Genomic DNA, 16286 nt, shown 5'->3' with positions numbered 1-16286 from the left:
GACTACAAACAATGAAGACATATTTAACAGACTTAATTCCTAAGAGACTATACTTGGAAACCTCAAAAATAGTAAGTCAGATTTCTCCCCTTAAACTTCTTATGAATATGTTCATAAACTCTAAAGGAAGAAAATAAAAACAATACAGATACCATATTTAGTTCCACATAGAGTCCTTGGCGTAACCACACCTTCTCTGGGATACTTTCACCTTCTCCTCATTTAGTGGGGACAACATATGTATATGCCTGTTCCAGGGAGGACTTGAGGTAGCTTAGAATACAGACTCAGAAAATACAAGAAAGCGCATGGGCCTCCTGTCTCTTATAAGGGCACTACTCATCCCGGGATGTGGGCTCCAGCCTCCTGATCCTCCTCCTCAATACCATCCCATCAGGGATTAGGGGTTCAGACGTCAATTTTGGAGGGACCACAATATTCACCCCACAGCGGTGATAAGAGGACAAAATTTAGGGTTGTGTGTTGTGGCATAGCATCCACATCCCATAGCCGAGTGTCTCTGGGGTCAAGTCCTTACTTGGATCCCCATCCAGCTTCCTGCTAATGTCCACCTGGGAGGCAGTGGGTGATGGTTCCAGCACTTCCATTCCTGCTACCCATATGGGAGATTCAAATTGAATTCCCAGCTCTTGGCTTGGGCCTGACACAGCTCTGGATGTTGAGGGCATTTGGGGAGTGAACCAGTGGATGAAAGATCTCTCTGCTCTGCCTTCAAAAATAAATAAGTAAATAAATAAAACAAAAAGTATTTTAGACAAATTAAACTTAACAGAGTTTATTTGAGCAACGAATGATTTACACATCAGGCAACACGCAGCACCGGCAGGAGGTCCGGGGAGCTCTGGCCAGCTGACCACAGGCGGACCATAAAGGCGAAGTATTGGTATCACCTGGTTGTCTACAGCTAGGGGGCCGCTCATTTGAGTATGGCTGTGGTGATTTGGCTGCCTGTGATTGGCTCAAACTTTTGTGCGTTCCCCTTCCAAATTCGGTTCCGGTTGGGTAGGGAGGAGCTCAGAGCCTCGTGCTAGCCGCAGGCTAAGGGCCCCTGGCTCCCGCCACAGCCAGGCGCACACTTTTTTTTCTTTTTTCTTGGATGTGTCCTATTGTGGGCTCCAGGATCCCTGTCAGCCTACCTCGATTCTGCCCTTGTCATGCAAAAGCAGCCTCGGGTCTGGTAGCCGCCGTTAATCCCCAGTAATGGGGCAGAGAGATGTTCCCATAAAAACGATTCACAGCACCAGGCAGGGGCAGGCGTTGGCCTGCAGGTGGTCGTGTGCCCATCGTGAATGACATCCCGGTCCCGGTATCGATGCTCTGTCGCTCCCAATCTGTTCCCACTCGGTTCCCGGAGCCTCCGCACGCCAAGTCCTCCAGCAGCCTCGGTGCGCGGGAGGGCCGGGTCGAGCGGCTTAGGAGTTTCCAAAGTTTCCGAAGCTCCTTGCTCCTCCTGCTCCCGGCCCTGGCTCTCCCGCCCGGCGACGTGGCCCGGGTGGTGGGGCGAGTGAGCACCTTCGCCGAGCTTCCGCGGAGGCACGCGAGCGCCCCGCTAAAGGTGAGGGCGCCGAAAAGTTGGAGCCCAATCAGCACCGGGTTGCGCTCCCGCGCCCCAACCTTCAGGTGACCCCGCGCGGCGGTAGCAGCGGAGGCGGCGGCAGCGGCGGCGGCGGCGGCGGCGGCGACCAGAGCCCGCAGCGGCTCCGAGCGCCTCCGGGAGGACAGGCGGCGAGCCCGGCCAATTGTCATCCGGCAGCCGCGCGCCGCGCTCGCCGGGCAGGGGCCGGGGGCGAGGCGACAGTCAGCCGGGACGCCGCTTCCCCGCTCGTCGCCAAGACCGTGCCTGCCAGGCTACGGGCGCCCCTCGGGCGTGCGGGCCGCGCCGCGCCGCGCGCAGTCGTCGCCCCTAAACACTGGGGGTGTGCGTGGCTGCGGCCGCGGTGGCGGCGGCGGCGGCGGCGGGAGCGGCGAGTCGGGGCCGCCCCGGCTGCGCTTCGCCCCGGCGGCAGCGGCGGCGGCAGCGGCGCCCGTGGCTCAGGATGCGGCCGGGGGGCGCGCCGCTCGCTCTGCTCGCCAGCCTGCTGCTGCTGCTGCTGCTGCGCCTGCTCTGGTGCCCGGCCGACGCTCCTGCCAGCTCCAGGTAACCCTCGCGGGCGGCCAGCCGGCGAGTGCCGCTCACCCCGCGGTGCCGGTGCGCCCCGCGGTGCGCCCTGAGCTCCGCAGCGCAGCGACTCTCTCGAGGCGCACGCAGACTTCGGGGAGAAGCCGACGGCCACTGGGGGCCTGGGGGTGGGAGTGTGGAGTCGCAGAGACAGGACCCTGGCACTGGGCAGTGACCGGCGGGGGCCCGAGAGGAACCGACCAGGGATGCGAGGGCCACGGGGTGCGTCGCTGCGGGCGAGGGAGCTGCGGAGCGGGACCTCCCCGTCGGGTGCCTGCGATCTGCCTTGTGATTCTGGCTTTCCCTTCCTGCCCACCCCGAGGATGTGTAACCGCGGGGTCGGGCACCTGTCCCGGAGCCCGAAGCGCGAGGGTGCCCCAGCCAGGCTCCCAGCGCGGCGCCCAGCCCGCCAGCCCGTGGCTCCCCGCGGGGTGTAACAACTTAGTTTTCTCCCTGGTTGTGCAGGCTGTTGATGGAGGAGAGCAGGGAGGCCACCCACGGCACCTTCGCGGCGCTGCGCACCCTCAGGAACCGGGCAATCCCCGTGCCGAGCACGACCAACAGGTACTGGGCGCCGGGCAGGAGTCCCGGGGTCGCGGGCCGGGCTGGGGGCGCGGCTGCCCCTGCAGGACACGCTTGAGTGGTCTGCCAGGCTGGACTCCTTTGAGCGAGTGTGAGTGTGGGTGTGGGTGGCTGAGGGCAGAACTCTTCGCCTTCCTTCAGCCGTGTGAAACCTGTTCCCCGATGTGGATCTTGTTGGAACCAGGGGAGCTACAGCAGCTGCACTTAAAAAATGGGCGCGGAGTGTTTTCTCCGCAGTGGTGCGTTGAAAACCCGGGAGAGCGGCCTCCCAGGCTGTCTCTGTTGAGGGATTTGGCTGGTTTGCTTTTTGTTTTGTACGCTGTAAAGTGCACCAGTGTTATAATTCAGCTTCAGAGGATTGGAATTCTTCTGTGTGCTCTCAGTGTTTTGTCCTTAGTGAGCGGGGAGTTAAACATTTTCTTGAGCATTCCTATGAATAGTTATTCATGGGCAGTAATGATTTGGGTTTTGTATCTTTTTCTGATTACAAAAGTGATCCAGCTTAGTGCAGAAAGTTCTATAAACAGGAAGGAAACATAAACAAAAGGTAATAATGACTATTTTCTAATCATCAGTATGAAAACTCACAGTCCCACAGCCAGAGACCATATTCAGGTTGGTTCAGGTCTATATCCTTGCAGTCGTCTTGGATAATAGATACATTTAAAAAAAATCTAGTCGAGACTGTATTTTATAGCTTGTTTTTCACCTGTTTCCGCTTAACAAAGACCTGTGTATGTTATTTCCGCTTTCTTCCCAAAGCATTGCTTTTGGTTGGTGCATAATTCATCCTATGAGTGTGCCATGATCTGTGTAACTGATTCCATTTCTAGATGTTGAGGTTGTTCCTTGGTTTTGTTTTGTTTGCTATCAATAATTCTATCAAACGTGTCCTGGTACATAAATCTGTATCCATTTCAAAGTAATTGCCCAAGACAGACTGATAGAAGTTGGGGTATTAAGTCAAAGAATCTGCACGTTTTACGTTGTAAGTCGCATTACCAAGGGTTGAATTAAGCTGTTTGCACCAGCAGAATGCCTGCTTTGGGCCTCCGTGTTGCTCTTATTATTGCAGTTCTAATATACAGTCTCCCTTCCTGTTTTTGTCTCCTGCCAATCCCTTTTTCCCTTTGCAAACTTCTGTACATGGTTGGCTGTCAGATCTACCTCAATGTGACCATGTGGCTGGAGGCTTCCTCCCATGACGCTGGCATGGCTTAGGGAGGGCCTGGAAGTGCCTGGAAGAGTCCCTCGCCTGCCACAAGCTCCTCACTGGAATTTCAGTTTATTAGAGGCACTGAGAAATCCTGGAGTAGCAAAGGCTTTTGAGAAAAATATTGGCCTTGAGTTTTGTTTCATGTTGGGTTGTAGGTAGTCTAGCTTTTTCCTTAAACTGGGGAATATTTTAGTTTTTCCTACATCTTGCTGCTGTTACACAGCTTGGGGTTTCCCTTTTGGGAAAGTTTGAAAGAGTGTTCTCATTAAATGATCTGACTGTAGGTCTTTTTTGAGACAGTTTTTAAAATGGATCTTTCAGTTTCTTTTGGCATACTTTTTCTTTTCTTTTTTTTTTTTTTAAGATTTATTTATTTGTTTGAAAGAGTTACAGAGAGGCAGAGGCAGAAAGAGAGAGAGAGAGAAGGGGATCTTCCATCTGCTGGTTCACTTCCCAAATGACCCCAGTGGCCAGAGCTGGGTTGATCTGAAGCTAGGAGCCAGGAGCTTCTTCTGGGTCCCCCACATGGGTGTAGGGGCACAAGGTCTTGAGCCATCTACTGCTTTCCCAGACCATAGCAGAGAGCTGGATTGGAAGAGGAGCAGCCGGAACTCAAACCAGTGCCCATATGGGATGCCAGCACTGCAGGTTGGGGCTTTACCTGCTATGCCACAGTACTGCCCCTATTATATTTCTTTTCTACTTGGCATTCTTCTTGAGCTAACATAAGTAATTTACATTATTTTCTGAATGTGGTCCATTTTATTTTTATTTTTTTTAATCATACCGTACTACTGTATTTGGTAAAAAAAAAAAATCCTCTTGAAATGAATCTGAAAAAGAGATGGAAAGACAGAGGTTTTTTTTTGTTTTGTTTTTTTTTTTTTATTAAACTTTTATTTAATGAATATAAATTTCCAAAGTATAGCCTATGGGTTACAATGGTTTCCCCCCTCCCATAACCTCCCTCCCGCCCGCAACCCTCCCCCCTCCCGCTCCCTTTCCCCTTCCATTCATGTATAGATTCATTTTCAATTCTCTTTATATACAGAAGATCAGTTTAGTATATATTAGGTAAAGATTTCAACATTTTGCCCATATAGCAACATAAAGTGAAAAAACTACCATTGGATTACTAATTATAGCAGAGATGGAAAGACAGAGGTTTTTTACAAACACAGTATCTTCTTAATACTCTATGACTTTGATCCTTTGTCTAACATGGATAACATTTTTAATTCACCATATTACTTTCTTGTGGGCAGAAATTGTAGTTTCTAAATTTTTCTCTAGCTGATCTGATCCGTCTCAGTGAACCCCTCACTCTTGGTGATGACGCTGCTAAGGAATCAACACTTAAGGAACTACTCTTAGGGGCCTGGCATGATCTAAGCTCCTTACACTTAGAAACTCATTCACTCCTTAAAGAATATTATTCTCATTTGAGAGAGGAGGGAATGAGGCACAGGGAGACTAAGTAAATTTCCCAAAGTCACATTGATAAACAGAATGTGGAGCCAGCAATGAAAGCCTGGCTATGGGAATCCTTACTTGCACACTCGTTGTCTTTAGGCTGTTTTGGAACGTGGCCTGTGCCTGTGCTTTGATGTGACGATGGGAGCCACGCTTTGTGACTCCATTTATTCTCTTCCGGGACATCATATCTTCCCACTGTGAGATGACAGCCACAGGCGTGAGGGGGAGAGGCTGCAATGATGCAGTGGTGGAGTTACCAGGGGGGATTCGTGACCTTGGTATCCTGGAGCTCTTCTGATGGCCGGGTTGATTTTAGCCCTTTTCCCTTCTCATGTCGCTGCACCCCTCTGACGGCCAGTCAGGAGATATGCAGCTTGTGGTTCGTTCCCTTACCTGAGGTACTGCACCTGCTGGCACACCCGGCTCTCTTGGCCTCACCTGAGCTCCCACTGATGTTCCCTCTCAGGGATCTGATAAAGATCTACTGGGTTGTCACTCTGCAACATTTGCTGCGCTACTGTCTCACTTAGCTTTGGGTAACTAGCTCCCAGCCACCCTTAGCTGGCCTTCATTGAAACATACCCGAGCCACACTTGGTTCAGGGAACTAAATATATCAGGGCCTCCCTCTACTTGCCCTGCTGAATAGATGTGACCCCACTGACGGTTGATTTCAAGTTGTGGGACAGCCTAAGAGGTGACATGTTTCCGGAATCCTAATTGGAGGAGGAGGAGAGAGTCCTCTCTGCCACTATTGTTACTCTCACCTTTCTCCTTCTGTGCCCAATCTCCCTCCCTCCTTGTTCTCTCCTCCCACTCTTCTCAGCGCCGGAGAGGTGCAGCATTCCCTGTTTCACTTTTCTTTGCCCTGATTCAGACCTCTAGATCTGAAGCAAGCATAGCATTAGTGGTAAATTGGGGAAACCAGAGAAAAGGGCCTTGTTAAACTGAGGGGCTGTGTCTTCCAGGTAAGGCGATTCATGTGTTAGCAGGAGAGTAAGAGGAGTTTGGAAAATCTCTTGTGGCTGCAGCAAATTCTGCTTTGCTTGCCTAATTGGAATATTACTGTATCCTTTCTCTTCTCATTCTTTCAGTGAAAAGTCTTAATCTCTGCACCCTCACACAAAGGGTGTTTCACAGGACGGGGGGAGGGTCGTGTCTCAGAAGTCAAACAGGGAAAATATGCTAATCATTTTCAACATATGACCCTATTACGATGGATTCTTTCTGTTTCCAGTAAGCTTTGTCAAAGTCTGTAATTGGTTTGCTTGTTTTTCAGACAATCAACTCTTGGATTTACCTCTCGATTCCGATGTATTTCCAGGTTCAGTTTTCTTTGCTTTAGTTTGTATACCCTCCCCCCCCCCCCCGTCATAGTAGGTAGGGACAGTGGGGATCTCATTCATCCATTCATGTGTGTCACTAATTAGATGATGAGGCATTTGTCCCCCTTAAGAGAAGCATAGTTACTCCACTGGTTACCAAGTTTGTATTTTAAAATACTCCTTTTCCCCACTTAATGTCTTTAAATGAATACTTGATTAATTTATGTTGTTTTCCTCTGTAATAAAAGTATTTAATACTATGAATTTTCTTCTGAATGCAGCTTTGGACTTGTTGAATTTTTATACAAGGTGTTCGGATTTTTAAAAAAGATTCTAATTTTTTATAATTACATTTAAATTAAAATTTTTTATTTGAAGCTATTTAGATTACTTTTACATTTCCAAGTGATTGGGCTGTTTTCTTTTAATTTACTGTTTATTAAAATAATATTAATTTCATTTTTTATTATGAAAGAAATCTAATAAAATACTGGAATAGTGTTACAACTGAGTTGCCAGATATTCAGATATTCAGTGGTTAGAAGTGAGGGGCTGGATTACTGTGAAGTTGATGAGATGGCCAATACAGGTCTGCGAAGCCAGCTGATCTGGCATTCTAGGGTCTCTTCATGGGAACTATCTGCTGGCTGTGGGTGGGCACCCTGGAATGACAGCCACTCATTTGACTTAAACACTGTGGTCCTGCTTCGGGCTTATCAGCTGTGGCTGGCTGGACCTTCTGGGATGACAGCAGCTGTTCTTTGAGTGTCTGGGTTAGTTGGTGCCTGTTTAATTGGCTGATTGTGATGATTTGCACTGTGAATTTGTTTTTATAGACAGATCTCCATTTTTATAGACAGGTTGGCCTCCCGTTTGCCATAACAGCATTTCCCTCCACTTCCAGTCATCCTTTCTCCCTGCAGAAGGACTTGGACTTTTCCCTGTTTGGGAATTGGCTGGGCAGAGAGCTGACATCCATTGCATTATGTCCCAGTTCACATGGTGGGAGAGAGTGCCTTTGCAGAGGTTTTTATTGTATGTTTTTAGATGAACACAAAGAAAATGAAAATCACTTGTCATGTCAACACCCTAAAGATACCATTTTGTTACCTTTTCAGTATTTCATATGTGTATACCTAGTAATTTTATTACAAGTATTTTGATGTCAGTAACACTTTTTATTTTATTTAATTTTTTAAAAAAGATTTATTAATTTTATTTGAAAGAGTTACACAGAGAGAGAAGGAGAGACAGAGAGAAAGAGGTCTTCCACCTGCTGGTTCACTTCTCAGATGGCCGCAACGGCTGGAGCTGCGCTGATCTGAAGCAAGGAGCTTCTTCTGGGTCTCCCATGTGGATGCAAGGGCCCAAGGACTTGGCCATCTTGTACTGCTTTCCCAAGCCATAGCAGAGAGCTAGATTGGAAGTGGCACAACCAGGTCTGGAACTGGTACCCATTTGGGATGCCAGCACTGCAGGAGACAGCTTTATCTGCTACACCACAGTGCCAGCCCCAACACTTTTTTTTAAAAAAATAATATCTGTACTTCTCTCCATGCCATTAGTATTCTCTGCACATAATTTTTAGAACATGGCATTTGAATGTACTCATGTATTATAATTTTTCTTTCCTTTTGTACACTTGGGTTCTTTCTTACTTTTGATTTTGAGTTAAACTATAATAGGAATGACTTTAGATCCTTAAATGCATTTCTCATTATTTAGATAAATTCCTAGAAGTGTAGCAGCTGCATCAAAGAATAAATGAAATTTTAATGCATTGCTCTGACTTGTCCAGTAATTTATTATAATAGTTGTTCCAATTTATACCTCTTTTAGCAGTCTCTGAAAGTAATAATTGACTCAAACTATTTTTTATATTATACATTACAATTTTTTTTAGGTTTTATTTGTTATTTGAGAGATGGAGGTACAGTCAGAGAGGGGGAGAGACAGAGGGAAAGGTCTTCCATCTGCTGGTTCACTCCCCAAATGCCACAATGGTCAGAGCTGAGCTGATCCGAAGCCAGGAGCCAGGAGCTTCTTCTGGGTTTCTCATGTCGGTGCAGGGGCTCAAGGACTTGGACCATCTTCCGCTGCTTTCCCGGACCATAGCAGAGAGCTGGATCAGAAGAGGAGCATCCGGGACTCAAACTGATGCCCATATGAGATGCCGGCCCTGTAGGCAGAGGCTTAGCCTACTGTGCTGTAGCACCAGCCTCTGTGCATTAGAATTTACAAAAAAACTTGAAAAAAGATTTATTTATTTATTTATGTGAAAGAACTGTAGAGAGAGAGGGAGAGATACATACCCAGAGAGAGAGAGAGATCTTCCTTCTGCTGGTTCACTCCCCAAATGGCTGCAATGGCCCCGGCTGGACCAGGATGAAGCCAGTGGCCAGGAGCTTCATCTGGGTTTCTCAGGTGGCTGCAGGAGCCCAAGGACTTGTGCCATCCTCCGATGCCTTCCTGGGTACATTAGCAGGGAGCTGGATTGGAAGCATAGCAGCTGGGATTCACCAGTGCCCATTTGGGATGTCAGTGCTATGGCCCAGTGTTGGCCCCCCATGAAATTATTTTCTAATTTCATCCTCAAGAAGATATTTGTTGGCCATTTATATTTTTAATTTTCCAAATTGGCTTTTCATACCATTGCACCTTTTTCCATCAAAATATTCTATTTTCCTTTTGACTTACAAGAGGTCTATAAATATCAAAAGTCTAAATTGCACCTAGCATACATTTTGGTGGATTTATAGTTAAATTAATATTTAAATGTGTTTGTGCTTAATTAATCTGTAGATGATTTTGCCCCTTCCATTTTCTGTTTTCTTTATCAAGTCTGCTTTTGAATGGGTATCTTGAGAGTGGATATTACTCCCCTCTTTTAAAAATATTTAATTTGAACGTTAATCAGTCAATAACTTCTTCTGGAGTGTGGCAAAAGGGTGAGCTTTTATTGTTACTATTATTTTATTATATACTTTCTCCATTGAAAAGTACTTTTTAATTGCAATCAAGTGTTGGTTTAAAATTTAGAAATACTGTATAGATTCTCTTTTCAGTTCTTAAAATTTGTCATTTAAATGATCCTCTCCCCATTTCTTATTTCCATCTTGTTCACTTGGCTTAAGTCTTCTCATATTTTAACCTTGGAATATAGATGACAGGCTTTCTGAAACTTCAGATATTTGATGACCAATTCTCACTTTTCATGCTTGAGTACTGAATTGTTGGATCACAGCTTCACTTTTTTTTTTTTAAATTTTGTTCTTTAAACTTCTGTAGACACTGTTCTTCTATTTTTAAGCATTTAGGGCCCTGGAAAAGAAACAAAGACAATTTTACATATTTTTTTTTAAAAGTAATCCATTTCATTATTTTTTTTGGATCCTGACAATTTATATTTAACATTTTAAAAACTCATGGTGCTATGTCTACACAGTGTTCTCTTGATTAATTTTGTCTGTAAGTTTTTTTTTTTTTAAATATATTTGAGAGATAGACAGACACACACACACATACACACACACACAGAGCGTGCTCTATCATTTGGTTCACTCCCCAGATGTCCAGAAGGACCTGGTCTAGACTAGTTCATAGCCAGGATCTGGGAGCTCGGTCTGCATTTCCCGCATGGATGGTAGGGACACAACTACTTGTTACCTGCTGCCTCCCAGAGTGTGTATCAGCAGGAAGTGGGAATTGGGAGCTGAGCCGGGACTCAAACCCAGGCACTCCAGTATGGCATGTGGGCAACCCAAGTGGTGTCACAGTTACTATGGCAGATGCCCACCCCTGTAAACTTTTTTAATATCCAGTCCAGTTATTTTTAAATTCAGAAAAAAGATTGTATTATTTCTTCGATTCTTTTATGTATTCCACACATTCTGGCTGTATTTGTTGAGGTGGATTTTCATTTTCTGCTACATAGCTGTCAATCTCGCCTCCCCACCACCCACTCCCCATGTAAGTAACGTCATTTCTCTTCCAGAATTCAGTTTTCTTTGTCCTTTTCCTCTGCCCTGTGGGATGGCTTCTCAAATTTGTCCTATGCATTGCTGAATTATTTTTTGATAACATCACTTCCCTGTTTTGCCTTATCTAAAACAGTAAATCAAGTACACGTTTGTTCTTTCTACTTCCAACCTGTACCTTATCATATCAATTTGCATCTCAGAAAGCGTTGAAGTAACTTTTAATTCTCACATTCCATTTCTTCTTTCATGTTTTTCTTGTACATTATTGAAAACATGAAGCAAAAGCGTTTTAGAGATTTCTGCTATTTCTTGTAAATATTTTTCAATGGTATGATTTTTCTCTACAATACTCTTTTCTCACATTATAGAATATTTCCATAAGTTTTATGAGTTTGGGTTTTTCATTTTGAATTTATGTATCCGCAAATGACGACTCCTATCACTGGCTTGGTGCTCATCAGAGTGGAGGCCTGAGGACCCCTTGCACCCACTCCCAGGGCGGAAACATTCCCCTTGGTAGAGCATATGCCAGATGAGAGCCTGAGCCACGGAGCACTTGTGGCACAGTACATACAATATAGGGCGCTTGCATGGTGGTGCTGCGGGTTGAGCCGCTGCCTGGGATACCAACATTCCATATCGGAGTACTGGTTCGAGTCTTGGCTTTTCCGCTTCAGATCCTGCTTCCTGCTAATGAGCCTGGGAAGCAGCATGTGGTGACTCAAGTGCTTGGACCCCCACCACCCCTGTAGGAGACCTGGATGCAGTTCCTGGCTCTTGACTTCAGCATGGCTCGGCCCTGGCTTTTGTGAGCATTTGGGGAGTGAACCAGCAGATGGAAAATCAGCCTCTCTCCCTTACTCCCTCTCTCTCTCTCTTTCTCTATCAGTCTGCCTTTCATATAAAGGAATAGACAAACCTTTAAAAATACACACAACATAGAAACTACTAATATGTTTTAGAGACCAGCCCCGAAGACTGTCGCTCTCCTGCCCATCAGTAAGCTCACTTCTTTTTGGACTTCAGCTGCTGCCAGCAATAATGCGGGGCAGAAGCCACATAAAACCGAGTGGCCTGGGCTCACCGGGCACTCCCGGTGTCCACTACCCCCTGTGTCTGAGGCTGTGCCCACCGATCAGGTCTCCTTCCTGCTCCCTGCCTTCCGTCTCTATTGTACTGCATACTGGGTATGAAATCGAGCTATAATCTCAGGAGGATGCAGAAACGGAGCAATGACTGAGCACCTGCTCTGCCAGCATGCAAAGGACCCTCCTGCCACAGAATGCAAGCGGGTGTTTTCCTGTGTGGGAGACGCTACCTGATTTTCTCCTGGAGGCAGGCTCTCAATTCCCAGGAAAAGCAGTGGGAGGAGAATCAGAAGCTCTCTAGTTTTTCCTCCCTGACCCTGCTCTGTTTCTGAGGTGAAGGTTCACATTAGCTGCCGGTCCGTCCTCTACGTGGTTCCCTAACCACTCCTGCAAATAGTATTTCCTCCCTGGCACACATTGCTGCCACAGCGGATGTGTTGCCATAGCACTGTGTGCTTGTCATTTTGTGTAGACTTGTGTACATTGGTACGAATATAAATAGTCTGGAGGAGGGGAAACCAGGCCCTGTTGACTGTCTACTCTCTTATCCTGAAAGTTGGTACAGTGTTTTATTGGACAGTTTTTGGCGTATATGTTCTCATCTAACTGCAGGCTTCAGAAAATTCAACGTGAATGTGAGCTTGAGCTTGGAGAACTCTAGAACGGGGAGGTTTCCCCTCCCTTCTCCTCTCCTCTCCATCCCACCCCCTAAAAGATGAAGGCCGTTGGATTTACCTTCCAAGGGCAGTTCAAACTTTTCCACTTGCTTTTAGAAATAGTGGTGCTAATCTGTGCCCTGAGTTTTGAAATTTGAAACGCTTGACAGTTGCCCCGAGTCTGGTTTCTGGAAAACTTTGAAATGATGCTTGACATGCTTTCTCCGCCTCCTTATTCTCTGTCTTCATTGCAAAGCTCAGGAGGGATGGCCCCTGGTCCTGCTCCACTGTCACTTTCCTCCTTGCTGTCTCCATTGGAAAGTGGCTCCCCCGGCTGGCAGCTCTCAGTGCTGGCCCCTGCGTCACCTTGATGGCGGTCCTGGACTGGGACTGCTGTTGGGGCAGCTGTATCGGTGTGTGTGGGGGTCACTCCCAGGTGTCCATGAATGCATTGCCAGGTGGACAGCAGAGCCAGGGAGAGCCCAAGGGACACCAAGAAATGTCTCTCTCTTCCCTTTGCTTTGTGGGGAGGCGGGTGAGGAGGGCAGGAGTTCACACAGAAATGGTGTATGTACAGCCTGCCTCTTTCCAGCGCTTGCTGGAAGGGAAAATCTTCTTTTCTGTCGCACTCAGTGAGCTCATTTCCCTTCACAAAGAGTCTGGGGTGTTGTTTTTTATGAACTGAGAGGCAACATGGGGCAGGCAGCGCTGTTCGCACCATGCACGTCAAAGCGACCGTGGTTACGTCTCAACTTAAATCAAGCTGCCTTGGTGTTGTCTGGCTGTGGTAGGGCTTCACCATCCTCTTAATAGACATTTTCCTCAGGCCAGCAGGCACCAGGATGGATTTAAAAGAAGAGAAGCCTCCATTGGTTGGCCGAGGGGTGAAGGCGATCTTCTGGGGGCTGGGAGAGAGCAGCACAAATGGTTTCGGGCAGCAGAAGTAATAAGATGGGAGGCTTGGGCACAGCAGGTGGGATATGAACAGCAGAAAAGGAAATGAATGTGTCTCCTCTTCTGCCAGGCGCAGAGGTGCTGGGTTTGGAGTTCCTGGTCTTCAGCAGCTCTGTGGCTTGCAGGTGCAAGGGTTCAACAAGTGCTCATTCTGGGGGCAGAAGGAGAAACCCTTTAAAGAGCCACTGATGCTTTGGGTCAAGTTGAGCAAAGTGCTCCTGTTTCCTGCTGCCTTGTTTTCTGTACTCTTGCCACAGATGGTTATTTTCATAATATTTATGTGGAGACACAGGAAGTCGGCGTATCCAGGGCCGTAAAGTCTGTCTTTTCTACACTTTTAGATTTAAAAAATACATTTTTTTTCATCAAGGAATTTGAATGATTTGTACATGCTGTAATCAGTCAGTAGTGCTTGAGAACATTCCTATCCATGGGCACAATTATGTCTAAAGATAATTTTGTAGGGCACAACCTGTGCTTTTGCACTTTTTGTAAAATCATTCCCATTATCTTGTTCTCATGTTGGTAGTTATTGCAAATTGCTCATACAGTGAGATTCTCTATCACAGTTTTTAAATTGTAGCATTGCAAAAAATTGAGGTTGTAAAGAGATTATTAATTTTGCAAATAATTAAAGCATCTGACTGGTTGCTTAGTTGGAATGGCTGGAAGACATGCAGGTTTTATTTTTTTAATTAATATTCATTTATTTACTTGAAATGTTAAGAGTTACAGAAAGAGAGGAAGAGACAGATGGAGAGACAACTTCCAGCCACTGGTTCACTCTCCAGCTGACTGCAATAGCTGGTGCTGGGCCAGGCCGAAGCCAGGAGCCAGGAGCTTCTTCCAGATCTCCTACAAGGGTAGCAGGGGCCCAAGGACTTGGGCCATCTTGTACTGCTTTCCCAGGAGCATTAGAAGGGAGCTGGATTAGAAGTGGAGCAGCTGGGACTGCAGCCTACTCCCATGTGGGATGCCAGCATTGCAGATGGTGGCTTTCCCCTCTGTGGCACAGCACAGACCTCTAGCTTTGCTATCTGGACATATTTGGACATATTTTTCTGTCTTTGACTTGGAAATTCATGTCATTCCATTTTTGCTTTGGGGATACCAAAGTAATTCTGGCTTCTATGTCTGGGGAATATCATTCATGCAGTAGTCTACCATTTTGTGAGGTCCATGTCTTGTCTGTTTCATCACTGTATCCTCCCTACAGTAGTATCTTCAGAAAGTTCACATAAATGCCTATTATGAAAAAAACTATGCAATTGGATGTCAGAAATTTATTTTGCACCCAACTAAGCTTATCTTTTAATTCCATTTTTTTCTCAGACTCTTTGAAGTACCATCCTGTAATCCACAGATCAGATGTTGGGTATTTGGGTCGTCTGGCCTTGGCCTTGGTTAGATTTTGGTAGTAGGGTGTTACTCCACCGTGTTGCATTGTGAGACAGACACATAGGGAGCACTCCATGGTAAAACAGCAGTGATGATCAAACCCGGGCTAACAGTTGTGTGCTTGTGTGTGAGCAAAGAAAACAAAATATTCTACTTGGAAGAGGATGAATTAAACCTGTGGGGTTGAAAACTCCTATCTGTGATCATTTCTGAAAGGGAGAACAGATGCACTTAAGGAATTTGAATAAGCAGAGATAAAGTCTCATGATATTTGTGCTTAGAATTTTTTTAATAAAAAATTTAGGGATTAATGATTATGTATCTTTTCAGTCAGTGTTAGCATCCTTGCTTCTGTGGGTTTTTGAACACTTTGAAAAACCAAAGATCAGTGGAAACTTTTTATAGAAATGTAGCTTTAGATAAACAACGATTTAAAAAATGCATTTCCAAAGGAAAAATTCAGTGTCATTCAAGGTTATGCTGGACTGCTGTGGGAAGGTCCTTTTAAACAAAAATGACAGATGCTAAGCTAGGAGGTCTCCAACAATTGATTTTATGGTAAATTATTACTCATGTATGCAAATCATAGGCTGGTTTCTTACAGAAAGCCAAAGAACCTGAATAACCTTGGTTTTTGAGCAGTGGGTAAGATTTTCTCTAATTTCCTTGAGAATTTGTTTTTGTGAGAATGAGAAGTAACACATTTAAAAGATTGTCTTATCATCTCTACTATGAAAACAATAAAAATCAAAGTAGAGCTGCTGTGTGGGGATAATTTCCAAGGTGGAAGTTTCAGAAACGTTTTTAATAAATGTGATTTTATTGAGTGTGACAGAGTCTTTCAAATGAAACTTAATTAAATTAATTAGCAAATGGAGAGGTGGTACTTCCAGATGGTGGAGTGAGGATAGTTTTTTCAACAAATAGTGCCGGAATGATTGGATCTCCACATGCAAAGGCATAAGTGTCTTAGTCCATTTTCTGCTACTATATAACAGAATTTCACAGATATGGCTATGTATAAAAAACAGGTTTATTGGGTTCATGATTCTAGAGTCTGGGAAACTCTAGAATCTGGCCTCAGGCTAGTGTTCTTCTATTACATTATTCCATGGCTGAAAAGTAGGAGACCAAGCCAGTGCATGTGAAAGAGAGAGCACCAAGGAGAGAATTGATTTTAAAACAACCTACCCTTGGAAAAACCTGCTCTCTCCCGCAGTAATGCCATTGAACCATTCTTAAGGGCTCTGCCCTCCTGACACAATTTAGGCCCCACCACCCAATGCTGTTGTATTAGGGGGTCAAGTTTCTAACACAAGAATTTGGGGAACACAGTCCAATCATAGCAGTATGTTTCTTTCTGCTCTGACCTCACACCATATACAAAATATTATCTCAACATAGATTACAGAATGAAGAACTAAAACCATAAA

The 16286-nt window shown here is 45.6% G+C and overlaps 1 protein-coding gene across 1 annotated transcript in view; it reads left to right on the top strand.

Moving 5' to 3' along the window:
* Positions 1-2057: 2057 nt before the first annotated feature.
* Positions 2058-16286, top strand: part of ST8SIA6 (ST8 alpha-N-acetyl-neuraminide alpha-2,8-sialyltransferase 6) — a 150372-nt gene continuing 136143 nt past the window's right edge. Inside the window, exons 1-2 of the mRNA XM_062211356.1 lie at positions 2058-2158; positions 2645-2743. Coding sequence (XP_062067340.1) covers positions 2058-2158; positions 2645-2743 — 200 coding nt within the window. The remainder of the gene's footprint in view (positions 2159-2644; positions 2744-16286) is intronic.

This window comes from Lepus europaeus, chromosome 14, assembly GCF_033115175.1.
Source record: "Lepus europaeus isolate LE1 chromosome 14, mLepTim1.pri, whole genome shotgun sequence".
Taxonomy (NCBI): Eukaryota; Metazoa; Chordata; class Mammalia; order Lagomorpha; family Leporidae; genus Lepus; species Lepus europaeus.
The sequence above is the reverse complement of the archived record's forward strand: the minus strand, read 5'-3'. Positions and strand labels throughout refer to the sequence as shown.